At 61.5% G+C, this 25,828-nt stretch overlaps 2 protein-coding genes across 2 annotated transcripts in view; one reads left to right on the forward strand and one right to left on the reverse strand.

The window, feature by feature from the left end:
• Window positions 1–21,036, reverse strand: RECQL4 (RecQ like helicase 4; the record flags this gene model as incomplete). The annotated part of the gene is made up of 26 exons (XM_084280244.1): window positions 1–140; window positions 1,301–1,409; window positions 2,424–2,580; window positions 2,665–2,830; window positions 3,776–3,969; window positions 4,130–4,259; window positions 4,432–4,579; window positions 4,845–4,982; window positions 6,113–6,375; window positions 7,002–7,209; window positions 7,889–8,071; window positions 8,834–9,022; window positions 9,210–9,293; window positions 10,395–10,531; window positions 10,623–10,715; window positions 10,797–10,943; window positions 11,515–11,632; window positions 12,648–12,800; window positions 13,278–13,377; window positions 13,482–14,042; window positions 14,088–14,388; window positions 14,453–14,521; window positions 15,835–15,970; window positions 17,678–17,775; window positions 19,156–19,189; window positions 20,953–21,036. The coding sequence occupies 26 exons, from the start codon at window positions 21,034–21,036 to the stop codon at window positions 19–21; spliced, it is 4,122 nt and encodes a 1,373-aa protein (XP_084136370.1). The 3' UTR covers window positions 1–18.
• Window positions 21,037–21,379: 343 nt separating this feature from the next.
• Window positions 21,380–25,828, forward strand: part of LRRC14 (leucine rich repeat containing 14) — a gene marked incomplete at its 3' end in the record, with an annotated part of 8,711 nt that continues 4,262 nt past the window's right edge. The window contains exons 1-2 of the mRNA XM_084280245.1: window positions 21,380–21,412; window positions 24,449–24,776. Coding sequence (XP_084136371.1) covers window positions 24,469–24,776 — 308 coding nt within the window. The 5' untranslated portion in view covers window positions 21,380–21,412; window positions 24,449–24,468. The remainder of the gene's footprint in view (window positions 21,413–24,448; window positions 24,777–25,828) is intronic.

Consider the following 25,828-nt stretch of genomic DNA (forward strand, 5'->3'; position numbering starts at 1 on the left):
GTGGGTGGTCCCTGGGCTTCACCTTCCAGCCAGGATCTCCTCGGTGGCCAGGCGGGTGAGGCGACGGAAATCGAAGGGGAGATACCGCCTCCAGAAGCGACGGTCGCGGCCGTAGATCGGGGCGGGGAAGCGGGGGCTTCCTGGGGAGAGAGAGGGAGGGAGGAAGAAAGAGGGGGAGGGCGGGAGGAGAGAGGGAGAGGGGAGGCAGGGCGGGAGGGCGGGAGGGATGGAGGGAGGGAGGAGGGAGGAAAGAGGGGAGGGAGGGAGGGAGGGAGGGAGGGAGGGAGGGAAGAGGGGAGGGAGGGAGGGAGGGAAGAGGGGAGGGAGGGAAGAGGGGAGGGAGGGAAGAGGGGAGGGAGGGAAGAGGGGAGGGAGGGAGGGAGGGAAGAGGGGAGGGAGGGAAGAGGGGAGGGAGGGAAGAGGGGAGGGAGGGAGGGAGGGAGGGAGGGAGGGAGGGAGGGAGGGAGGGAGGGAGGGAGGGAGGAGGGAGGGAGGGAGGGAGGGAGGGAGGAGGGAGGAGGGGAGAGAGGGAGGGAGGGAGGAGGGGAGAGAGGGAGGGAGGGAGGAGGGGAGAGAGGGAGGGAGGGAAGAGGGGAGGGAGGGAGGGAGGGAGGGAGGGAGGGAGGGAGGGAGGGAGGGAGGGAGGGAGGGAGGGAGGGAAGAGGGGAGGGAGGGAAGAGGGGAGGGAGGGAAGAGGGGAGGGAGGGAAGAGGGGAGGGAGGGAGGGAGGGAGGGAGGGAGGGAGGGAGGGAGGGAGGAGGGGAGAGAGGGAGGGAGGGAGGAGGGGAGAGAGGGAGGGAGGGAGGAGGGGAGAGAGGGAGGGAGGGAGGAGGGGAGAGAGGGGAGGGAGGGAGGAGGGGAGAGAGGGAAGAGGGGAGGGAGGGAGGGAAGAGGGGAGGGAGGGAGGGAAGGGAGGGAGGGAAGGGAGGGAGGGGGGGAGGGATGGTGGGAAGGAGGGAGGGAGGAGGGAGGAAGAGGGGAGGAGGAGGGGAGGGAGGAAAGAGGGGAGGGAGGAAAGAGGGGAGGGAGGGAGGGAGGGAGGGAGGGAGGGAGGAAAGAGGGGAGGGAGGGAGGGAGGGAGGGAGGGAGGGGTGGGAGGGAGGGTGGGAGGGAGGGAGGGAGGGAGGGAGGGAGGGAGGGAGGAGAGAGGGAGAGGGGAGGGATGGAGGGAGGAAGGGAGGAGAGAGGGAGAGGGGAGGGATGGAGGGGAGAGAGGGAGAGGGGAGGGATGGAGGGAGGAGAGAGGGAGAGGGAGGGACGGCTCAATTCGGAGCCCGAGAGGTGGAGGCTCTGTGCTCACCGATGCCGTGGAATATCCTGGCGATGGCTCTGCCGGAGAACTTCTCGTCCTGGCGGATGTCAAGGAACCGGCGGATGTCGGCGCGGATTTGGCTCTCCCAGTCCTGGAGCTGCCAAGGAATCAGAGTCACAGGGTCAGAGGGGGTGGAAGGGACCTCCAGAGATCATGGGGTCCAACCCCCCTGCCAAAGCAGGGTCCCCAGGACAGGTCACACAGGGAGACATCCAGATGGGGCTGGAATCTCTCCAGAGAAGGAGACTCCACACCCCCTGGGCAGCCTGGCCCGGGGCTCCCTCACCCTCACTGGGAAGAAGTTCTTCCCCACATCGGTGTGGAACTCCCTGTGCTCCAACTTGAGCCCATCACCCCTTGTCCTGTCCCCACAGACACTGAGCAGAGGCTGCCCATGTCCCCCTGTGTCCCACCCTTCAGCTATTGATCCCCAGTGATCAGATCCCCTCTCAGGCTGCTTCTCTCCAGGCTGAACAGCCCCAGCTCACTCAGCCTTTCCTCACAGGGGAGATGCTCCAGGCCCTTCAGCATCTCCATGTCCCTCCTCTGGACTCTCTCCAGGAGATCCCTGGCTTTCCTATCCCAGGGAGCCCAGAACTGGACACAACACTCCAGGTGGGGCCTGACCTGGGGTGTCCTCCATGAGGACAAGGACTGGACCCAACAATATCCCCCCATCCACGTTGGGATCCATCCCCAGGAACCCCAAATCATCTCGTTACTCCCTCAGCTCCAAAAGGGATTAATTAACTTAGGGAATTAATTAAAATTCCTTAATTAAGGATGCTGAACTCTCGGGATTTTGACTCCATAAGGGATTTATGGAGTGAAGTTCTCACCACCCCTCATTATCCACGGAGCTAAAAATCCTCCAGGTGGGGCCTGACCAGGGCAGAGCAGAGGGGGGAAAGTTCTTTATCCATCCCTGATGGGTGGAACTCCCTCTGGGTGTCATGGGGATGAGGTTTTATGGTGGTTGAGAGAGAAGAAATGGGGGAGGAAAAAGTAGGGAGAGGTTTTTTAGGGGGGGGATGTGGCCCTCCTCTTCCTCACTCTCATCTAACGCCGTGTACCAGTAACACCAGTTATTCCCAGTAAAAGACTGGCTCACCTTCGTGCTGCCAAGTTCCTCCTCCTCTTCATCTTCCTCCTCTTCTTCCTCTCCTCCCTGCTCCTTCCCGAAATAATCGCTGAGCAGAGCCTTCAGCACGGAGCTCCTCTCCTCTTCCTCCTCCTCAGGGTGAGGACCGTAGGTCTGGAAAGCCACGCTGCGCCCCAGTATCAACCTCCTTCCCTTCCCAGTACCAAACTGGGAGGGAAAGAGAGGGAGACCTGTAGGGTTGTCCCCTCACCTCTGGAACGCCCGGTAACAGGAGCGGAGCTGGTTGAGAGCCGTTTTCTCCCGGTTAAGGACCCGTTGGTGGAGGAAGTCACAGATGGAATCCAGCTCCGGGGCGGTGAGGTCGCCATAAGCCTGGAAGTGGAAGGAGAGATCTCCAAATTCCACCAGGATCCCGTCTGGAAAGAGCAGGAGACAGAATCACAAGGTTGGAAAAGACCTTTGAGATCATCGAGTCCAACTGTTCCTGTCCTGTGCTGAACCAGATCCCTGAGCACCTCATCTCCCCTCTGTTAAACACACCCAGGGGTGGGGACTCAACCCTCTCCCTGGGCAGCCTGTGCCAGGCCCTGACCCTGCTCCAGGCCCCTGTTCCACAGCCCCACAACTCTGCCAGCGAAGAACTTTTCCCTCCCAGCTGAGCTGACCCTGCCCTGGGGCAGCTTGAGCCCATTGCCCCTTGTCCCATCTCCTGTTCCCTGGCTGAAGAGACCATCGCCCACCTCTCTGCACCCTCCTGGCAGGGCAGGGGAGGTGGGCAGAAGGTCTCCCCTCAGCCTCCTCTTCTCCAGGCTCAACACCCCCAGCTCCCTCAGCTGCTCCTCAGAGGATTTGCCCTCCAGCCCCTTCCCCAGCCTGGTTGCCCTTCTCTGCACTCGCTCCAGGACCTCAATGTCCTTCTGATGCTGAGGAGCCCAGAACTGGACCCAGCACTCCAGCTGCAGCCTCACCAGTGCCCAGTCCAGGGGCACAATCCCCTCCCCACACCTACTGGCCACACTGTGTCTGACACAAGCCAGGATGCCCTTGGCCTTCCTGGCCACCTGGGCACACTGCTGGCTCATGCTCAGCCTGCAGTCACCCAACACCCCCAGGTCCTTCTCTGCCTGACAGCTCTCCAGCCAGTCTCCCCCAGCCTGGAGCGCTGCAGGGGGTTGTTCTGTCCCATGTGCAGCACTCTGCACTTGGCCTTGTTAAACCTCATCCCGTTGGTCTCAGCCCATGGGTCCAGCCTGGCCAGATCCCTCTGAAGAGCCTCCCTGCCCTGAGGGAGATAATGGGAACAGCACCCACAAGGACCTGGTGGCTATTGGTGCCATGGGGAAGGATTTCCCACCCCCCACCCCATTCCTCCTTGCCGGTACCTTTCCGGAACTGTGGATCCCATTGGAGCTGGCGCAAGGCCCGTTTCACCAACGTTGCTTCCCAACCCATGAAGTCACTCAAGGAGATGACATCGAATTCCAGAGAGCTGGAGGCAACATGATCCCTCCCTTCCAGACGTTCCCGGGCCAGGAAAACAGCGACGGGGGGTGAACTGAGTGTGGGGAACCCCCCCAAAAAAACCCAAACAACACCCCCCATAAAAAAACCCCACATCACCATCACCATTCAGAGCTCTGTTTTCATGGAGCTGTTCCCAGGATCCCATGGGAGCTCCAAACAAGCTCTTGGGAATATGGGGATGTGGTTCTAACCTCCGTGCCACGGCTCGGAGCTGCCGGGGTCCTCCGTAGCAATGCAAGCGGCAGGTTGAGTAGGTGGGAGGGAGAAGCTCCAGCCAACGCTGGGGGTGAAGCTCCAGGTAGCACAGGAGGGTCTCAATACCTGTGGGAGAGAGGATATGGAAGCTCCAGAATGATCCTGATCCCTTAAGGAGCTTTGGGATACATGTGGGAGAGGACGTGGAAGCTGTGGAACGATCCCAATCCCTTCAGAGCTTTGGGAAGTGTTACTGGGATGTGATTCTTCCCTCTTTCCCCCTTCTCTTCTTCCTCACCTTCCTCCCACACATCCAAAGACTCCACAGTTTGGGGGATGGGAATGGCTCGCTCATGCTTGTAGCACATCCGACCTTCTCTCTCCTTCATCCCAACCACAGGTTCTTCTGAGCCAGAGGTTGTTCCAGATGGTTCCACATCCTGGTCCTGGTGAAGGGGACACAACCCAGAGTGTGGTGTCACCAGGAAGGGGATGGGAAGAACCTCCCTCCTTCCTTTTAGGAATATCCCAACCCTAAGGATCTTCCAAGCCCTTTCTTTTAGGAACATCCCAACCTGCTTTTCCATCAGCCAGATCCTAACAACGACTCCGGCGGCTCCCCACCCAAATGATTAACTCATTAACCCATTAATTAAAGGAAAGGAAGGGGGAAAAAGCCAGGAGAGGGAAGATGTGGTGGTTATGCCTCACCTTTGCTCCTTCCCAGTCTTTCTGGTGCAGCTCTGAACATTTACAGGGCGGGAAAACCATCCGGATCAACTCCTTGACGGTGAAGAAATCCACCGTGTCGCCGTAAACGTGACGCCGAAGCTCCTGGAGGTCACCACCCTGGGAAAGAACATCCCCCCAAAAAATCCCTAAGGAAAACCTCCTAGAAATATCCCTCCTCTTCCAAAATATTCCTCCCCTCTTCACAGAATCACAAGGTTGGGAGAGATCTTTGAAGATCATCAAGTCCAACCATTCCCATCCTGTGCTGAACCAGATCCCTGAGCACCCCATCACCAACACCCAGGGATGAGGACTCAACCCCCTCCCTGGGCAGCCTGTGCCAGGCCCTGACCCTGCTCCAGGCCCCTGTTCCACAGCCCCACAACTCTGCCAGGGAAGAACTTTTCCTTCCCAGCTGAGCTGACCCTGCCCTGGGGCAGCTTGAGCCCATTGCCCCTTGTCCCATCTCCTGGCCCCTGGCTGAAGAGACCATCGCCCACCTCTCTGCACCCTCCTGGCAGGGCAGGGGAGGTGGGCAGAAGGTCTCCCCTCAGCCTCCTCTTCTCCAGGCTCAACACCCCCAGCTCCCTCAGCTGCTCCTCACAGCATTTGCCCTCCAGCCCCTTCCCCAGCCTGGTTGCCCTTCTCTGCACTCGCTCCAGGACCTCAATGTCCTTCTGATGCTGAGGAGCCCAGAACTGGACCCAGCACTCCAGCTGCAGCCTCACCACTGCCCAGTCCAGGGGCACAATCCCCTCCCCACACCTACTGGCCACACTGGGTCTGACACAAGCCAGGATGCCCTTGGCCTTCCTGGCCACCTGGGCACACTGCTGGCTCATGCTCAGCCTGCAGTCACCCAACACCCCCAGGTCCTTCTCTGCCTGACAGCTCTCCAGCCAGTCTCCCCCAGCCTGGAGCGCTGCAGGGGGTTGTTCTGTCCCATGTGCAGCACTCTGCACTTGGCCTTGTTAAACCTCATCCCGTTAAGCTCAGCCCATGAGTCCAGCATGTCCAGATCCCTCTGAAGAGCCTCCCTACCCTCAGGCAGATCAACTCTTCCTCCCAGTTTAGTGTCATCTCCAAACTGGCTGAGGGAACATCCAATCCCTTCATCAAGCTCATTGATCAAGGTGTTGAACCAGCACTGAGCCCTGGGGGTGCCACTCCTGACCAGCTTCCAGCTGGATTTGCTTCCATTCACCCTTTAGGTCCAAACATCTTCCTCACCCAAAGGTATCACCCACCTCTGGATCCAAGAAGAGGTGACAACGAGCCGGCTCGCCGTCGCGCCCGGCTCTCCCGATTTCCTGTACGTAGCTCTCAAAATTCTTGGGCATGTTGTAATGGACAATCCCACGGACATCAGGTTTATCCAAACCCATTCCAAAGGCCACTGTGGCCACCACCACTCGGAGCCGGCCGCTCATGAAGTTCTTCTGGACTCGCCGGCGGTCGGACGCGGTTAAGCCGGCGTGGTAAGCGTCAGCGAGACATTGGAGGGGTTTGGCTGGAAGGAAGGGATTTGATTTGTTGGGGAAAAGTCACAGAAGCACAAGGTTGGAAGAGAGTTTGAAGATCATCAAGGCCAACCGTCCCCATCCTGTGCTGAGCCAGATCCCTGAGCACCTCATCTCCCCTCTGGTAAACACACCCAGGGGTGGGGACTCAACCCCCTCCCTGGGCAGCCTGTCTCAGGCCCTGACCCTGCTCCAGGCCCCTGTGCCACAGCCCCACAACTCTCTCAGGGAAGAGCTTTTCCCTCCCAGCTGAGCTGACCCTGCCCTGGGGCAGCTTGAGCCCATTGCCCCTTGTCCCATCTCCTGGCCCCTGGCTGAAGAGACCATCGCCCACCTCTCTGCACCCTCCTGGCAGGGCAGGGGAGGTGGGGAGAAGGCTCTCCCCTCAGCCTCCTCTTCTCCAGGCTCAACACCCCCAGCTCCCTCAGCTGCTCCTCACAGCATTTGCCCTCCAGCCCCTTCCCCAGCCTGGTTGCCCTTCTCTGCACTCGCTCCAGGACCTCAGTGTCCTTCTGATGCTGAGGAGCCCAGCTCCCTCAGCCTCTCTCCGTAGGGGAGCTGCTCCAGCCCTCTGATCATCTCCGTGGCTCCTCTGACCCCTCTCCAACAGTCCCACATCTTTCTTGTATCCTACCTTTTCCTTTCTTCTTTTTGGTGGCGTCTCCTCCTGGATTCCCAGGTGCTTTGGGTTCCTCCAGCTGGATTCCTTGGAGACAGGTCCGGATAAGCGCCGCGATCCGCGTGGTCTCCTCTCGCCGCGTGCAGTAGATGATGATGGAATCCAGGCACCCGAAACGCTCCCCGCGGAGCAGGGAGATGAGTGCCTGTGGGGAGAGGGATCACAGAACCATAGAGGGTGGAAGGGACCTCCAGAGGTCATGGGTTCCAACTCCCGTGCCAAAGCAGGGTCCCTAGGACAGGTCACACAGGGAGACATCCAGATGGGGCTGGAATCCCTCCAGAGAAGGAGACTTCACACCCCCTGGGCAGCCTGGCCCAGGGATCCCTCACCCTCACTGGGAAGAAGTTCTTCCTCATATTGGTGTGGAACTTCCTGTGCTCCAACTTGAGCCCATCACCCCTTGTCCTGTCCCCACAGACACTGAGAAGAGGCTGCCCATGTCCCCCTGGGTCCCACCCTTCAGCTATTGATCCCCAGTGATCAGATCCCCTCTCAGGCTTCTTCTCTCCAGGCTGAACAGCCCCAGCTCCCTCAGCCTTTCCTCCCAGGGGAGATGCTCCAGGCCCTTCAGCATCTCCATGTCCCTCCTCTGGACTCTCTCCAGGAGTTCCCTGGCTTTCCTATCCCAGGGAGCCCAGAACTGGACACAACACTCCAGGTGGGGCCTGACCAGGGCATAGCAGAGGGGGATGATCCCCTCCTTTGACCTGCTGGCTTGGGAACAGGAACAGAGCTTGGGAATCTTCTCTCCTCCAAAGAAATCCACCTCGAATCCGGAGTGACACGCAATCTGAATGAGTTCCCATCTTTAATCCTCGTACCTGATCCCTGTCCTTGTCCATGGAGACGGAGAGGCGGAGGTTCGGGGGCACGGCGGCGGAGCGCACCGTGACCCCTTCCTCCGGCAGGATGCCGAGGTGTTGGGCCACGTCCCGCGCTGTGGCAAGGGTGGCGGTGGCCGTTAGTCCAAGGAAGCAACGTACCCCCAGGCGATCCCGGAGAACCTGGGGGAAGGTGGAGTCAATTCCCAAAAGGATCCCCCCAAAAACACCCCCTCCACCCCACACACACTAACCAAGTGGGATCTTCATCATCCTTCCTTACTTTGCTCCTTCATAGAATCGTATCATAGAATGTTCTGGATTGGAAGGGACCCCAAGGGTCAGAGAGTTCCAACCCCCCAGCCACAGGCAGGGACACCAACCTCCAGGCCTGGAGCTACACAAGGTTGCCCAGGGCCCCAGCCAACCTGGCCTTGAACACCCCCAGGGATGGGGCATCCACCCCCTCTCTGGGCAGCCTGTTCCAGCCCCTCACCACTCTCTCTGCAAAGAACTTCCCCCTAATATCTCATCTCACCCTTCCCTCCTCCAGCTTCACTCCATCCCCCTTGTCCTGCCAGTCTCTGCCCTTTGAACAAGCTGATTCCCCTCCTGTTTCTCTGCTCCCTTCAGGGACTGGAAGGCTGCAATGAGGTCCCCCCACAGCCTTCTCTTCTCCAGGCTGACCCAGCCCAGCTCCCTCAGCCTCTCTCCGTAGGGGAGCTGCTCCAGCCCCTCTCATCATCTCCATGGCTCCTCTGACCCCTCTCCAACATTCCCACATCTTTCTTGTATTGAGGCCCCAGCTCTGGCCACAGGACTCCAGCTGGGGCCTCCTGATGGCAGAGTAGAGAGGGACAATCCCCTCCCTGTGCTGCCACCCCTCTTCTGATGAAGCCCAGGATCCCATTACCCCAGCTCTGGGCATCCTCTTCTTCCTCCCACCTTGCAGAGCCGTAGGTAACAGGGTCGGAAGTTGTGGGACCATTCGGAGACACAATGAGCTTCGTCGATGCAAGCGAAGGCCACGGGTGGTAAATGATCCATGGAGAGCAAGCAGCCAGATCCTGATCCAATCTTCCCAACCAGGGCTTCAGGAGAAAGCAGGAGCACCTGTGCTTCCCCCCCTCTTACCTACAGGGAGACAGGGGATCTGGGAATAGCAGGGAAACACCCGCCCCGTGGTCCTCCCAAGGGCAGAGCAGAGAGGGACAATCCCCTCCCTGTCTCTGCTGATGGAGCCCAGAATCCCATTGTCCCAGCACTGGGTATCCTCTTCTTCCTCCCACCTACACCCAGTGTAGGTTTTCCAGTCTCTCACCTTCTCCATCACTGCTTCCCGTTGGGATTTAGTCATGTTGGAATGGATACAGACGGCTTTGAGGCACGGGGGCAAACCAGAGACCTGGAAGTGAGACCACGTGGCCACTGATGAGGATTTGAAGGGTGGCAGGGGAAAATCCCACCTTCCTGGTGGGTTTTGGGGGGATATGGGAGCATGGGAAGAGGGATCAGAAGGGGAAAAGTGGGATATGGGAGGGATACAGAATCACAAGGTTGGGAGAGATCTTTGAAGATCATCAAGTCCAACCATTCCCATCCTGTGCTGAACCAGATCCCTAAGCACCTCATCTACCCATCTGTTAAACACACCCAGGGGTGGGGTCTCAACCCCCTCCCTGGGCAGCCTGTGCCAGGCCCTGACCCTGTCTCTGGCCCTGACCCTGTTCTAGGCCCCTATTACAGGCCCTGTCTCAGGCCCTGACCCTGCTCCAGGCCCCTGTTCCACAGCCCCACAACTCTGCCAGGGAAGAGCTTTTCCCTCCCAGCTGAGCTGACCCTGCCCTGGGGCAGCTTGAGCCCATTGCCCCTTGTCCCATCTCCTGGCCCCTGGCTGAAGAGACCATCGCCCACCTCTCTGCACCCTCCTGGCAGGGCAGGGGAGGTGGGCAGAAGGTCTCCCCTCAGCCTCCTCTTCTCCAGGCTCAACACCCCCAGCTCCCTCAGCTGCTCCTCACAGCATTTGCCCTCCAGCCCCTTCCCCAGCCTGCTTGCCCTTCTCTGCACTCGCTCCAGGACCTCAATGTCCTTCTGATGCTGAGGAGCCCAGAACTGGACCCAGCACTCCAGCTGCAGCCTCCCCAGTGCCCAGTCCAGGGGCACAATCCCCTCCCCAGCCCTACTGGCCACACTGGGTCTGACACAAGCCAGGATGCCCTTGGCCTTCCTGGCCACCTGGGCACACTGCTGGCTCGTGCTCAGCCTGCAGTCACCCAACACCCCCAGGTCCTTCTCTGCCTGACAGCTCTCCAGCCAGTCTCCCCCAGCCTGGAGCGCTGCAGGGGGTTGTTCTGTCCCATGTGCAGCACTCTGCACTTGGCCTTGTTAAACCTCATCCCCCTGGGCTCAGCCCATGGGTCCAGCCTGTCCAGACCCCTCTGAAGAGCCTCCCTACCCTCAGGCAAATCAACTCTTCCTCCCAGCTTGTTGTCATCTCCAAGCTCACCTGGTCATCCATCAGGGACACGAGTGGTGAGACCACCAGGGTGATGCACTTGGAACGCTTGTGGTAGAGGTAAGCAGGAAGCTGGTAGCAGAGGGACTTCCCCATTCCCGTTGACAACACCACCAGTGTGGACAGCCCTGGAATGGGAATGAGATGGGATCAATCCCACATGGAAAAAGGGGGATCATCTGGAGGTGGGAACGCTGGGAAACACACCCACCAACCCACCAGAAAGGATCCTCATGACAGCGACCTCCTGGCCCGGGCGGAAGGAGCTGTAGCCCAACACCTTGAGAGCTTCAAACACCTCTGGAGGGGTTTCTGCTGGAGGGATGGATGTGTGGTCACCATGGGAATGGAGGGATGGAAGCCACCTGGATCCTGGTCCAGGAGGAGCCATACCTTGCACCTTCCCATCAGGCTTGGGGGGATAGAGGGGATCCATGGGTGCAGGGGGAGCGGGCGGCTCGTAGGGAGGACGCTGGATGTCCAGGTATGGCATCGGCTCTGGCAAGGTGGATTTCACCCCCTTGATGTCTCCACTTTCTGCTGGGGATGATGAAGGCAGTTGGGACAGTTGAGAAGATTTTCTGACCCACCAGGAGCAAGAGAGGTGAAGCCTCCCTGGGATTTTAGGGTGGTTCCCGGAGGAATCACGACCTGGTGTCGTCCCATCCCACCAAAACCCCCTTTAGATCCATGGAAAACCTCTGGGAGCACAAACTTCCAAAGGAAACCCATCCCAGCATCATTCTATCCCACCAAACCCCCCTTTGGATCCATGGAAAGCCTCTGGGAGCACAAACTTCCAAAGGAAATCCATCCTGACATCATCCCATCCCACCAAAACCCCCTTTAGATCCATGGAAACCCTGTGGGAGCACCAACCTCTAAAGGAAACCCATCCTGGCATCATCCCATCCTGTCAAACCCCCCTTTGCATCCCAAATAAGCCATCCAGGAGAGCAAACTTCCAAAGGAAATTCATCCTGACATCATCCCATCCCACCAAAACCCCCTTTAGATCCATGGATATGCTCTGGGAGGGCAAACTTCCAAAGGAATCCCATCCCAGCGTCATCCCATCAAATCCATCTAGATCAATCACCTGGAGCCTCACTGGAGACTATCCTATAAGGGGTGTTGGTTCGACGTGCCACTTCTTCCAGGGTGGGTAAGGAATCTTCCTCCTCTTCCTCATCCACATGGCAGCTCTCCTCTGGGAATGTGTCTCTGTTCTCTCCTTAAATCCATGGATAAAACTCATCTGACTTTATCTTTCCACCCTCTTGTCACAAGTTATCCCTGAAAACCATCACTGGAAAGTGGGAAAATCCCACTGGATGCTCATCCCTCCATCCTCCACCCTAAATTTGGCTCAACCAGAGCCAAATCTGACTCTGATTTTACCAAATCTAGATAATCCAGAGTTCAGAGGGATCTGGACAGGCTGGACCCATGGGCTGAGCCCAACGGGATGAGGTTTACCAAGGCCAAGTGCAGAGAGCTGCACATGGGACAGAACAACTCCCTGCAGCGCTCCAGGCTGGGGGAGACTGGCTGGAGAGCTGTCAGGCAGAGAAGGACCTGGGGGTGTGGGGTGACTGCAGGCTGAGCATGAGCCAGCAGTGTGCCCAGGGGGCCAGGAAGGCCAAGGGCATCCTGGCTTGTGTCAGACCCAGTGTGGCCAGTAGGTGTGGGGAGGGGATTGTGCCCCTGGACTGGGCACTGGGGAGGCTGCAGCTGGAGTGCTGGGTCCAGTTCTGGGCTCCTCAGCATCAGAAGGACATTGAGGTCCTGGAGCAAGTCCAGAGAAGGGCAGCCAGGCTGGGGAAGGGGCTGGAGGGCAAATGCTGTGAGGAGCAGCTGAGGGAGCTGGGGGTGTTGAGCCTGGAGAAGAGGAGGCTGAGGGGAGACCTTCTCCCCACCTGCCCTGCCCTGCCAGGAGGGTGCAGAGAGGTGGGCGATGGTCTCTGCAGCCAGGGGCCAGGAGATGGGACAAGGGGCAATGGGCTCAAGCTGCCCCAGGGCAGGGGCAGCTCAGCTGGGAGGGCAAAGTTCTTCCCTGGGAGAGTTGTGGGGCTGTGGAACAGGGGCCTGGAGCAGGGTCAGGGCCTGGCACAGGCTCTCCAGGGAGGGGGTTGAGCCCCCACCCCTGGGTGTGTTTAACAGAGGGTAGATGAGGTGCTCAGGGATCTGGTTCAGCACAGGATGGGAATGGTTGGACTTGCTGATCTCAAAGGCCTTTCCCACCCTTGTGACTCTGCTGGCAGCCCTACCTCGGTCCCGGCATTCCGATGCCCAGTGTCCCATCTTCCCACACTTGAAGCAGACATCAGAAGTCCGGTCAACGGATCGGCCACCTCCAAACTGTTCCCCTTTCATCCTCCATTTCTGTTTCCAGACCTGCCAAAATGAACCTTCTCCAGTGATTTTAATTTAAATTCCATTTTAATTGGAATTTAATTGGAATTTTAACGGGATTACGCCAAATTCCTGTGGAAAAACCCTGAGTTTTCAGAATAAAAGGGGTTTTTCTTCACCTGGTTGAGGTGATCCTGAGGGATTTCCCTCAGAATACTCATTTTCAAGGAGGTATTTAAAGGAAAATAAGGAATTGTGGGAGATGGAGCCGAGAAATCAGCCGCGCTTCCCACTCTCTGATGCTGGACCGGAGCTGGGAAGGGCTAAAAACCTGGGAAAAGGAGTTATTTTTGAGGTAAAATATGGGATTTTAAGGAACAACATGAAAAGGAAGGAGATGGAAGAGGTTTTTAAGTCCATTCTGGAGTGGGTGAATTGGGATTTAACTGGGAAGGGGATTGGAGATGCTGAGTGGGATCCCATGGGGTGGGATGTGGTGAGGCTGGAGGGGGATGTTACCTGTTTGCGGAGGCGGTTTCCCCGCAGGACGGGACATCGGACGTGGGATTTTCTCTTCAGGTTGAGCCGGATGAAGTTGGCGTCTTTCCGTGGAGGAGCCCTAAGGAGAAGGGAGGTTGGTTGGGAGAAAAGGTCCCATCACCCCAATTCCCATGTTGGAGATGGGGGATCCGCAGGGAAAATCCCTGTGGGGGTCAGGTCAACCTGGTGGCGATGGCTCTGTGGGTGGAGCGGGGTTTCTCCTCCTCCTCCTCTTCCTCTCCAAGGAAGTTTTCTGAGGGATTCAATGGCTTCTTGCTTGTCTTTCCAGCTTCTCCATGCTCTCTTGAGGGATCTGATGGCTTCTTGCTCTCCTTTCCAGCTTCTCCACCCTCTTCTTCCAAGGAATCTGATAGCTTCTTCCTTTTCTTTCCAGCTTCTCCACTCTCTCTTGAGGGATCCAATGGCTTCTTGCTCTTCTTTCCAGCCTCTCCACACCCTTCTTCCAAGGAATCCAATGTCTTCTTGCTCTTCTTTCCAGCTTCTCCACGCTCACTTGAGGGATCCAATGGCTTCTTGCTCCCCTTTCCAGCTTTTCCACCCTCTTCTTCCAAGGAATCTGATGGCTTCTTGCTCTCCTTTCCAGCTTCTCCACCCTCTTCTTCCAACAAATCCAATGGTTTCTTGTTCTTCTTTCCAGCCTTTCCACACTCTTCTTCCAAGGAATCCGATGGCTTCTTGGTCTCCTTTCCAGCTTCCCCACGCTCTTCCTCCTCCTCTTCCTCACTCCACTTCCTCCCACCAGCACCACTAAGTGATCCTTCCACCCACCTTCTTCGGCAGCGCCGCTTGAGCGTCGGAGCAGCCGGCGCATCGTCTCCACGTGGCCTTTTCCTTCCGGAATCTTCCCCAATATCCCCCTTCTTTTCCAGAGGGAACTCATCCCGCTCCTTCTCCACAACACCCAAGGTCATCTCATCATTCCCAGTTGCCTCCTGGCATCTCTGTAACCAGTCTGGATCCAGTGATCCCAGTCTTTGGACCACTGTTTGTTTCAACCGCTGGAATGTGTTCGGCGAAGCCGGCGGCGGCTTCGAATCCGTAGGGAGGACAACAGTGGCCAAACCCACCACTGAGGGAGGAAGGAGGAGGAGATCTCCTGGTTCCTTTTCTTCTGCTGGGGATTTCTCCCCTACCCCAGAATTTCTCTGCAGCACAGGAATAGCTGGGCTTCTCCTGGGAATTGGGGTTCTCCTCGGGGTGTCCTGAGGATGGACAGAGAAGGAGAAGAAAGGATGGATGAGGGGATGGGATCACACCCTGAAATTCCTTGTCCCACTTCCAAACTGAACAGGAGCTGGTTGGGGGAGGAGAATTTTGGAGAAGGGAAAGAAGGGTGCTGTGGATTTGGGTGGTGGGGATCTAGTGGAGGAGGGGGGCTGCAGGGGTGGCTTGTGCAGGAAGAGCTGAGAAGCTTCTCCCAGGTCCACCAGAGCCAACACCAGCCAGGTCAAGGTCAGAGTTGGACATTGACCAAGGTTGAGCCCATCAGAGATGGTCACAGCGCTGCTGGAGACCACCCTGAGGAAGAACCACAAGAAGATGCTTTAGGCCACCAGAGAAGGGGGTGAGAAGGTGGGAGAAGCTCTGTGGGCACCTCTCTGTCCTCAGGAAGCTGCTTGGGAAGGGGGTTGGACTTGATGGTCTCTGGAGGTTCCTTCCAACCCCAACTGTTCTGTAAAAGGTCAGTGAAGAGGGGTGGAGAGGAGGTCCCCCAGGAGAGAAAGATGTCCCCAATGCCTGTGGAGAAGACCTTGGTGGAGGAGGTGTCCCCCTCCAACCCATGGGAGATGATGGGGAGCAGAGGACCTGCAGCCCATGGAGAGAGATGGAGACACAGAGATGAACAAGACACCCACACCAGAGCAGGTTTTCTGGGGAGGGGGTGGGACTGGTGACCCCATGGAGGACCAGGTCTGGTTCTGAAGGTCAGCACCGCATGGAGGTGACCCACACTGGGGCAGCTGGGGCAGAGCTGAAGCCCCATGGAAAAGGGACTCATGGTGGAGAAGGGGGTGAGGAATGTTCCCCATGGCCAACAAGGGGAACATCTCATGAGGAACAGACCCAAACCCCCATCCCTGTCTCCCCTTGTGACAACCTTCTTGGCCATGAGGACACATTGCTGGTCATGGTCACCCTGCTGACCCCATAGGACCCTCAGGGTCCTTTTCCCCCTCCCCAACCTCCACTGTTCCCTGGGGCTGTTGTTTCCAAGATGTATTGAGAGCAAGTGTTGGGCCTTGCAACTCATGGAGCTTCTCCTCACCCAACTCTCCAGCCTGCCTAAGCCTTCCAGAACGATCTCTCCCCATCCACATCCCCACTGGAAGCTTCCTGGAATCTCTCTCCTCTCCCATCCAGCTGGAAAAGGGAGCAACAGGGCACCTTCCATGGCATCTGTCCTCCAGCCATGGTCACACCACGGCCTTGGGAATGGAAGAGAAGATCCCAAGGAGCTCCCAGGGTTTGTCCCCGCGCTGCAGAGCCGATTCCCAACCCATCCTGACCTTCTCACCAGCTCCCAGGTTGGATTTGAGCTTCATCCCATAGTACTGGGCTGAGATCTTCAGGGTGCTGGGAAGGTGATGGGTCGACCTGGGGTTTCTGGGCTGGCGGTTTAGGTGAGAACCCCAAGAACCTGAATCTGGCACCTGTAATGAGAGGGGGAGATGGTTACATCCCATCAAAATCCCAAGGGAAAAGGAGCTGGAGAACAAAGGAGGAATCACATCTGGGATGGGTTTTGGGGGAAAAAAGCCACCATTTTGGGTCACAGAATTATAGGGGATTGGAAGGGACCTCCAGAGATCATGGGGTGCAACCCCCCTGCCAAAGCAGGGTCCCTAGGACAGGTCACACAGGGAGACATCCAGATGGGGCTGGAATCTCTCCAGAGAAGGAGACTCCACACCCCCTGAGCAGCCTGTCCCAGGGCTCCCTCACCCTCACTGGGAAGAAGTTCTTCCCCAGATTGGGGGGGAACTCCCTGTGCTCCAACTTGAGCCCATCACCCCTTGTCCTGTCCCCACAGACACTGGGAAGAGGCTGCCCATGTCCCCCTGTGTCCCACCCTTCAGCTATTGATCCCCAGTGATCAGATCCCCTCTCAGGCTTCTTCTCTCCAGGCTGAACAGCCCCAGCTCCCTCAGCCTTTCCTCACAGGGGAGATGCTCCAGGCCCTGACCAGGGCAGAGCAGAGGGGGAGGATCTGCTGCCCACACTCCTCCTGATGCCCCCCAGGATCCCATTGTCTCTCTCAGCCCCCAGGGCACACTGCTGGCTCATGGCCACCCTGTCACCCACCAGGACCCCCAGGTCCTTCTCCACAGAGCTCCTCTCCAGCAGGTCACCCCCAGCCTGTCCTGATTCCAGCAGTTCTTCCTTCCCAGGTGCCAGACTCTCCACTTGCTCTTGTTGACCCTCATCTGGTTTCCCCCTGCCCAGCTCTCCAGCCTGACCAGGTCTCCCTGAGAAGGGGAAGCGGCTCCGTTGCTGCTTCATTAAGAGTTCACCTAAAACGAGCTCCATGGATAATGAGGGATGGAGAGAACTTCACTCCATAAATCCCTTATGGAGTCAAAATCCCAAGAGTTCAGCATCCTTAATTAAGGAATTTTAATTAATTCCCTAAATTAATTAATCCCTTTTGGAGCTGAGGGAATAATGAGATGATTTGGGGTTCCTGGGGATGGATCCCAACGTGGATGAGGCGATCTTGTTGGGTTCAGTCCTGTTTAATATCTTCATGGAGGACACCCCAGGTCAGGCCCCACCTGGAGTGTTGTGTCCAGGTCTGGGCTCCCTGGGATAGAAAAGCCAGGGATCTCCTGGAGAGAGTCCAGAGGAGGGACATGGAGATGCTGAAGGGCCTGGAGCATCTCCCCTGGGAGGAAAGGCTGAGGGAGCTGGGGCTGTTCAGCCTGGAGAGAAGAAGCCTGAGAGGGGATCTGATCACTGGGGATCAAGAGCTGAAGGGTGGGACACAGGGGGACATGGGCAGCCTCTGCTCAGTGTCTACGGGACAGGACAAGGGGTGATGGGCTCAAGTTGGAGCACAGGGAGTTCCACACCAATGTGGGGAAGAACTTCTTCCCAGTGAGGGTGACAGAGCCCTGGGCCAGGCTGCCCAGGGGGTGTGGAGTCTCCTTCTCTGGAGAGATTCCAGCCCCATCTGGATGTCTCCCTGTGTGACCTGTCCTAGGGACCCTGCTTTGGCAGGGGAGTTGGACCCCATGATCTCTGGAGGTCCCTTCCACCCTCTATGACCCTGTGATCCCGTTTGGAGCTGAGGGAATGACTCCAGGATTTGGGGTTCCTGGAGATGGATCCCAAGGTGGATGGGGGGATCCTTCCCTTACCTGCTCTGTGCTTGGTGCATCCGGGGAGGAAGATGGGACGGGGGGAGGATCCGGCTCCTCCCGCTGCCGCTTGAGTCGTGCGTATTCCTTGTAGAGCCCTGTGGGGGTTGGATGGGGAGAGGGGGTATTTTTTGGGGGGCAGAGGGGTTTTTTTTGGGGGGAGGGGTTTTTGAGGGGCAGGGGTGGGGCGTTTCCTGGTGTTCCTGGGTTGGGATGGGGTTCTGACATCCCCCATCCCAATGGGAAGGCATCCTGTGTGGAGTGGGGGGTTATCCCGGCTCTGGATGCTCGGGAAGGTGGGGGGGGGGTGTGTGGATGGAGTGGGTGGGATGGGACATGGATGGACTGGGGGGTAGGACATGCGCGGGGGGACTGGGGGTGGGACATGCGCGGGGGGACTGGAGGGGACAGAGGGGGACACGCGTGGGGGGGACACATGGGCAGAGGGAGGGACGTGGGCAGGGGGGATGGGGGAGGGATGGGAGGGGACATGGGGGGAGGGATCGGGGTGGAATTGGGACGACGACGCGGGGCGCGTTGGGGAGGGGGGGGGGACGACGCGGGGCGCGTTGGGGAGGGGGGGGGGACGACGCGGGGCGCGTTGGGGAGGGGGGGGGACGACGCGGGGCGCGTTGGGGAGGGGGGGGACGACGCGGGGCGCGTTGGGGAGGGGGGGGACGACGCGGGGCGCGTTGGGGAGGGGGGGGACGACGCGGGGCGCGTTGGGGAGGGGGGGGACGACGCGGGGCGCGTTGGGGAGGGGGGGGACGACGCGGGGCGCGTTGGGGAGAGGGGGGACGACGCGGGGCGCGTTGGGGAGGGGGGGGGACGACGCGGGGCGCGTTGGGGAGGGGGGGGGACGACGCGGGGCGCGTTGGGGAGGGGGGGGGACGACGCGGGGCGCGTTGGGGAGGGGGGGGGACGACGCGGGGCGCGTTGGGGAGGGGGGGGGACGACGCGGGGCGCGTTGGGGAGGGGGGGGGACGACGCGGGGCGCGTTGGGGAGGGGGACGACGCGGGGCGCGTTGGGGAGGGGGACGACGCGGGGCGCGTTGGGGGGGGACCACGTGGGGTGCATTGGGGGGGGACCACGTGGGGTGCATTGGGGGGGGACCACGTGGGGTGCATTGGGGGGGGTGTGGGGGGTACGTGGGTGGGACTCACGTCGGGTCTCCCCGACGTTGGGGAGGGGGACGACGCGGGGCGCGTTGGGGGGGGGACGACGCGGGGCGCGTTGGGGGGGAATGGGGGATGTGGGGCGCATTGGGGGGGACGGACGTGGGGTGCATTGAGTGGGGGGGACGACGTGGGGCGCATTGGGGGGGGACCACGTGGGGCGCATTGGGGGGGGACCACGTGGGGTGCATTGGGGGGGGACCACGTGGGGTGCATTGGGGGGGGACCACGTGGGGTGCATTGGGGGGGGACCACGTGGGGTGCATTGGGGGGGGTGTGGGGGGTACGTGGGTGGGACTCACGTCGGGTCTCCTCTGGTGCTGCCTGGATATCGGCCTGTGGGGGGAACGGGACAGAGAGGAGTTGGGGGGACGGACGTGCTGGGGGGGGACAGATGGACACGGGGTGGGGGGGGGATGGGGACACTGGAATACACACCCAGATGGACACACGGACACTAGGTGGGGGACAGGAGACTGGGGGACACACGGACACCGGGGGGGGGGGATGTGGACGGGGAGGGGGGGACACACGGACACCGGGGGGGGGGATGTGGACGGGGAGGGGGGGACACACGGACACCGGGGGGGGGGGGATGTGGACGGGGAGGGGGGGACACACGGACACCGGGGGGGGGGGATGTGGACGGGGAGGGGGGGACACACGGACACCGGGGGGGGGGGATGTGGACGGGGAGGGGGGGACACACGGACACCGGGGGGGGGGATGTGGATGGGGGGGAAACATGGACACCGGGGAGGGGATGTGGACGGGGGCGGGGGGGATGTGGACACAGCGGAGGAGGGGGGATGGACACACGGACACCGGGGCTGACAGCTGGACGGTGGCCCCGGGCAGCCGGTTAACGGGCTCTCGGTGAGGGGGGAGCTCAGCCCGGGCGGGGGGTTTATGGTGGGGGCAGAGCTGGGGAAGGGGGGTCGGTACCGGGGAGGGGGTCCCGGGGAAGGGGGGGGGCAGTCGGTGCTGGAAGGCCGGTACCAGGGAAAGGGGAGGTGGGAACCGGGGGCTGGGTCCCGGGAGCCCCGTCCCGGGGAAGGGGGAATCAGTACCGGGGGCTCCGTACCGGGGAAGGGGGGGTACCGGTGTCCCGGTCCCGGGGGGCTCTCGGTCCCGGGTGGGGGTCCCGGTTCTGGGGGGAGTCTGGTCCCGGGGAGGGGGGGTGGTTCCTCGTCCCCGTGGTCCCGGTCCCGGGGGGGGGGTAGGGGTCTCAGTCCCGGGGTCGCGGGCGATCTCGGTCCCGGGGGGGTCTCGGTCCCGGGCAATGGGTGGGGGGGGGGGGGGTGTGTGTCTCGGTCCCGGGCAATGGGAGTTGGGGGGGGGTCTCGGTCCCGGGGAATGAGGGGGGGGGTGTCTCGGTCTCGGGGAATAGGGGGGGGGGGGGGTGGGTCTCGGTCCCGGGGAATGGGGGGGAGGGGTCTCGGTCCTGTGGAATGGGGGGGGGGGGGGGGTGTGTGGGCCTTGGTCCCGGGGTCCCAGTCCCGGGAGGGAGGGTCTCGGTCCCGGGGAATGGGGGGGGGGGGGGGGTGGGTCTCGGTCCCGGGGAATGGGGGGGGGGGGGGTGTCTCGGTCCCGGAGTCCCGGTCCCGGGGAATAGGGGGGGTCTCGGTCCCGGGGAATGGGGAGGGGGGTCTCGGTCCCGGGGAATGGGGAGGGGTCTCGGTCCCGGGGAATGGGGGGCTGAGGGGTCTCGGTCCCGGGAAATAGGGGGGGCGTCCCGGTCCGGGGGGGCTCTCCGTCCCGGGGGGGGGCTGTGTCTCCGTCCCGGGGTCCCGGTCCTGGGGGGGATCTCGGTCCCGGGGTCCCGGTCCTAGGGGGGGTCTCCGTCCCGGGGGGGGAGGGGGGTGTCTCCGTCCCGGGGGGGGTTCCTGGGGGGGATTTCGGTCCCGGGGAGGGGGTGCCGGTCCCGGGGGGGTCTCGGTCCCGGGGTCCCGGGTCAGGTCTCGGTCCCGGGGTCTCGGTCCTGGGGCGGGGGGGGGTGTCCCGGTCCCGGGGGCGCCCCGGTCCCGGGGAGGGGGGTCTCGCTACCGGGGTCTCGGTCCCGCTACTCGGCCCCACCCCGTCCCCGCACTCGCGGGTACCTGCGTGGGCCTCCGCCGCTGCTCCCGCAGGAACGCCGCCTCCCACTGCTTCAGCGCGGCCTTCAGCGCCCGCTGCCGCTCCATGGCCCCGGCCCGGGGCCTCCCGGAGCCTCCCAGAGCCTCCCGGGGCCTCCCGGGGCCGGGGGGGGGGGTTCAAGGCCCCGGGACAGGGCGGGGGGGGCGGTTCAAGGCCCCGCAGCCTCCCGGTAGGAACCGGCCGTGCGAACCTCCCGCTCCCACCGCGCCGCAGCCAATCGGGAGCGGGAAAAGCTTTGACGGACATCGAAGAGAACCAATGAGAGTAGGGATTTCTGAGGCAAGGCACCTTGAGCCCGCCCCCCGGGTGGGTTCTAGCTCTCTGATTGGCCAGGGAGGCGCCGCGTGCTGACGCGCATGCCCGGAAGGGCGGCGGGAAGAGCTGCGGGGTCCGGCGGGGAGCGGGGGGCTGCGGGCGCGCGACGTGAGTGGGCGGGGCCGGGGCGGGGGGGGAGCGGGAGGGGCCCGGGGAGGCCTCAGGGATGGGGGGGGGGGGCGGGTTTGGGGGGGTCAGTGTCCTGGGGGGCTGGTTTGGGGGGCTGAGGGGGGGTCACGGTGATCGGGGAGGCTGGTTTGGGGAGGGGGGGGGTCACTGTCCTGGGGGGTTGATTTGGGGGGGTCAGTGTCCTGGGGGGCTGGTTGGGGGGGGCTGATTTGGGGGGGGTCCTCAGTGATGGGGGGGGTGGGTTTGGGGGGGTCACTGTCCTGGGGGGCTGGTTGGGGGGCTGAGGGGGGGTCACGGTGATCCAGGAGGCTGGTTTAGGGGGGGTGGGGGTGTCACTGTCCTGGGGGGGCTGGTTTGGGGGGGTCCTCAGTGATGGGGGGGGTGGGTTTGGGGGGGTCACTGTCCTGGGGGGCTGGTTGGGGGGCTGAGGGGGGGTCACGGTGATCCAGGAGGCTGGTTTAGGGGGGTGGGGGTGTCACTGTCCTGGGGGGGCTGGTTTGGGGGGGGTCCTCAGTGATTGGGGGGGGTGGGTTTGGGGGGGTCACTGTCCTGGGGGGCTGGTTGGGGGCTGAGGGGGGGTCACGGTGATCCAGGAGGCTGGTTTAGGGGGGGTGGGGGTGTCACTGTCCTGGGGGGGCTGGTTTGGGGGGGGTCCTCAGTGATTGGGGGGGGTGGGTTTGGGGGGTCACTGTCCTGGGGGGCTGGTTGGGGGCTGAGGGGGGTCACGGTGATCCAGGAGGCTGGTTTAGGGGGGTGGGGGTCAGTGTCCTGGGGGGCTGGTTGGGGGGGGTTGATTTGGGGGGGTGTCCTCAGTGATGGGGGGTGTGGGTTTGGGGGGGGTCACTGTCCTGGGGGGGCTGGTTAGGGGGGCTTGATTTGGGGGGGGGTCCTCAGTGATGGGGGGGTTGATTTTGGGGGGGTCACTGTCCTGGGGGGGCTGGTTGGGGGGGGCTGATTTTGGGGGGGGGTCCTCAGTGATTGGGGGGGGTGGGTTTGGGGGGGTCACTGTCCTGGGGGGCTGGTTGGGGGGCTGAGGGGGGGTCACGGTGATCCAGGAGGCTGGTTTAGGGGGGGTGGGGGTCAGTGTCCTGGGGGGCTGGTTGGGGGGGGTTGATTTGGTGGGGGGTCCTCAGTGATGGGGGGTGTGGGTTTGGGGGGGGTCACTGTCCTGGGGGGGCTGGTTAGGGGGGCTTGATTTGGGGGGGGGTCCTCAGTGATGGGGGGGTTGATTTTGGGGGGGTCACTGTCCTGGGGGGGCTGGTTGGGGGGGGCTGATTTGGGGGGGGTCCTCAGTGATGGAGGGGGGGTGGGTTTGGGGGGTCACTGTCCTGGGGGAGCTGGTTGGGGGGGCTGAGGGGGGGTCACGGTGATTGGGGAGGCTGGTTTGGGGAGGGGGGGGGGTGTCACTGTCCTGGGGGGGCTGGTTTGGGGGGGGTCCTCAGTGATGGAGGGGGTGGGTTTGGGGGGGTCACTGTCCTGGGGGGGCTGGTTTGGGGGGCTGAGGGGGGGTCACGGTGATCAGGGAGGCTGGTTTGGGGAGGGGGGAGGTCAGAGTCCTGGGGGGGGGTGGGTTTGGGGGGGTCAGTGTCCTGGGGGGCTGGTGTGGGGTCTGAGGGGGGGTCACGGTGATCGGGGAGGCTGGTTTGGGGAGGGGGGGGTCACTGTCCTGGGGGGCTGGTTGGGGGGGGTTGATTTGGGGGGGTGTCCTCAGTGATGGGGGGGGGTGGGTTTGGGAGGGTCAGTGTCCTGGGGGGCTGTTTGGGGGAGGGGGGTGGTGTTGAGGGGGGGTCAGTGTCCTGGGGGGCTGGTTGGGGGGGGTTGATTTGGGGGGGCGGGTCCTCAGTGATGGGGGGGTGGGTTTGGGGGTTCACTGTCCTGGGGGGGTTGATTTGGGGGCTGAGGGGGGTCACGGTGATTGGGGAGGCTGGTTTGGGGAGGGGGGCGTCAGTATCCTGGGGGGCTGGTTGGGGGGGGCTGATTTGGGGGGCTCAGTGATGGGGGGCTGGTTTTGGGGGGGTCACTGTCCTGGGGGGGGCTGTTTAGGGATGAGGGGGCTTCAACCCCCCCAACCCCCCTGTGAGAAGAATGGGAGAGGGATGAGGGGGCTTCAACCCCCCTAAACCTCCCCAAACCCCCTGGGATTGGGATGGGAGAGGGATGAGGGGCCTTCTACCCCCCAAACCCCACTGGGATAGGGATGGTAGAGGGATGAGTGGGATTCTACCCCCCTAACCCCCCCCCCCCCAAACCCCCTGTGAGAGGGATGGGAGAGAGATGAGGGGGCTTCAACCCCCCTAAACCCCCCCAAATGCCTTGTGAGAGGGATGGGAAAGGGATGAGGGGGCTTCTACCACCCCAAACCCCCTGGGATTGGGATGGGAGAGGGATGAGGGGCCTTCAATCCCCTAAACCCCCTGGGATTGGGATGGGACAGGGATAAGGGGGCTTCAACCCCCCTAAACCCCCCCAACCCCCCTGTGAGAGGGATGGGAAAGGGATGAGGGGGCTTCTACCCCTCTAAACCCCCAGGATTGGGATGGGAGAGGGATGAGGGGGCTCCTACCCCCCCCAAACCCCCCAGGATTGGGATGGGAGAGGGATGAGGGGGCTTCAGCCCCCCTTAACCCCCTGGGATTGGGATAGGAGAGGGATGAGGGGCCTTCAACCCCCCCTAAACCCCCCAAAACCCCCCGGGATTGGGATGGGAGAGGGATGAGGGGGCTTCTACCCCCTTAAACCCCCTGGGATTGGGTTGGGAGAGGGATGGGGTGGTTCTGTCCCCCCCAAACCCCACTGGGATTGGGATGGGAGAGGGATGAGGGGGCTTCTACCCCCATAAACCTCCTTGGATAGGGATGGGAGAGGGATGAGGGCCCTTCAACCCCCCTAAACCCCCTGGGATTGGGATGGGAGAGGGATGAGGGGCCTTCAACCCCCCTAAACCCCCTGGAATTGGGATGGGAGAGGGACGAGGTGTCTTCACCCCCCCTTAACACCCCCTTTCCCCCCCCCCAGCCCCCTCCCCAAGCTCCGCCATGCACTCCCTGGTCTTCCTCTGCGCCCGGCGGCTGCTGAGCCACCGCGCCGGCGCTCGCCGGGCCCTGGGCCTCCTCCCTTCCGAGCTCTACCCCGTCCTCTTCCGAGCCGCCATCTTGGACGGGCGGACCTTGGCGCTCCAGGACCTGGTCACCTCCTGGCCCTTCCCTGTCCTCAGCTTCAGCTCCGCGTGGGAATTCCGGCACGTTCCCGCTGGGAATGCTGAGAAGTTGTGTATCCAGGCCGTGCTGCTGGCCCTGGTGGCCCAGCTGCGTCGGGAGAGGGAGGAAGAGGAGAGGGGGATCAGGTGAGGAAGGGCTGGGGAGGGTGGGGGGGAGGAGGAGGAGGAGGGAGAAGGTAGAGGAAGAAGTGGGATAATGTGGAGGAAGAGGAGGGATAATGTGGAGGAGGAAGAGGGAGAAGGAAGAGGGAGAAGGTGGAGGGGGAGGAGGGAGAAGGTAGAGGAGGAAGAGGGATAATGTGGAGGAAAAGGAGGAATAACGAGGAGGAAGAGGGAGAAGGAAGAGGGAGAAAGTGGAGGAGGAGGGATAACATAGAGGAGGAAGAGGGATAATGAGGAGGAAGAGGAGGGATAACATGGAGGAGGAAGAGGGAGAAGGTAGAGGGGGAGGAGGAAGAGGGAGAAGGTGGAGGAGGAGGAGGGAGAAGGTGGAGGAGGAGGAGGGATAACATAAAGGAGGAAGAGGGATAATGAGGAGGAAGAGGAGGGATAGCATGGAGGAAGAAGAGCGAGAAGGTGGAGGAAGAAGAGGGATAATGTGGAGGAAGAGGAGGGATAACGTGGAGGAGGAAGAGGGAGGAGGAAGAGGGAGAAGGTGGAGAAGGAAGAGGGAGGAGGTGGAGGAGGAAGAGGGTGAAGGTGGAGGAGGAAGAGGGTGAAGGTGGAGGTGGAGGAGGAGGAGGGAGAAGGTGGAGGAGGAAGAGGGAGAAGGTGGAGGAGGATGAGGAGAAGGAAGAGGAGGAAGAGGGAGAAGGTGGAGGAGGATGAGGAGAAGGAAGAGGAGGAAGAGGGAGAAGGTGGAGGAAGAGGAGGGATAACATGGAGGAGGGAGATGGAGAAGGAAGAGGGAGAAGGTGGAGGAGGAAGAGGGAGAAGGAGGAGGAGGGAGAAGGAGGAGGAGGAAGAGGGAGAAGGTGGAGGAGGAGGAGGGAGAAGGTGGAAGAGGAGGAGGGAGAAGGTAGAGGAGGAAGAGGGATAATGAGGAGGAAGAGGGATAACATGGAGGAAGAAGAGGATGTGGAGGAGGAGGGAGGGAGAGGAGGGGAGAAGGAGGAGGAGGAGGGAGAAGGAGATGTTGGTTGGGGGGGAGTGGGAAGAAGGTGGAGAGGAGGAGGTGG

The sequence above is a fragment of the Gallinula chloropus genome (genome assembly GCF_964237585.1).
Source record: "Gallinula chloropus genome assembly, chromosome: 2".
In the NCBI taxonomy this organism is placed as follows: Eukaryota; Metazoa; Chordata; class Aves; order Gruiformes; family Rallidae; genus Gallinula; species Gallinula chloropus.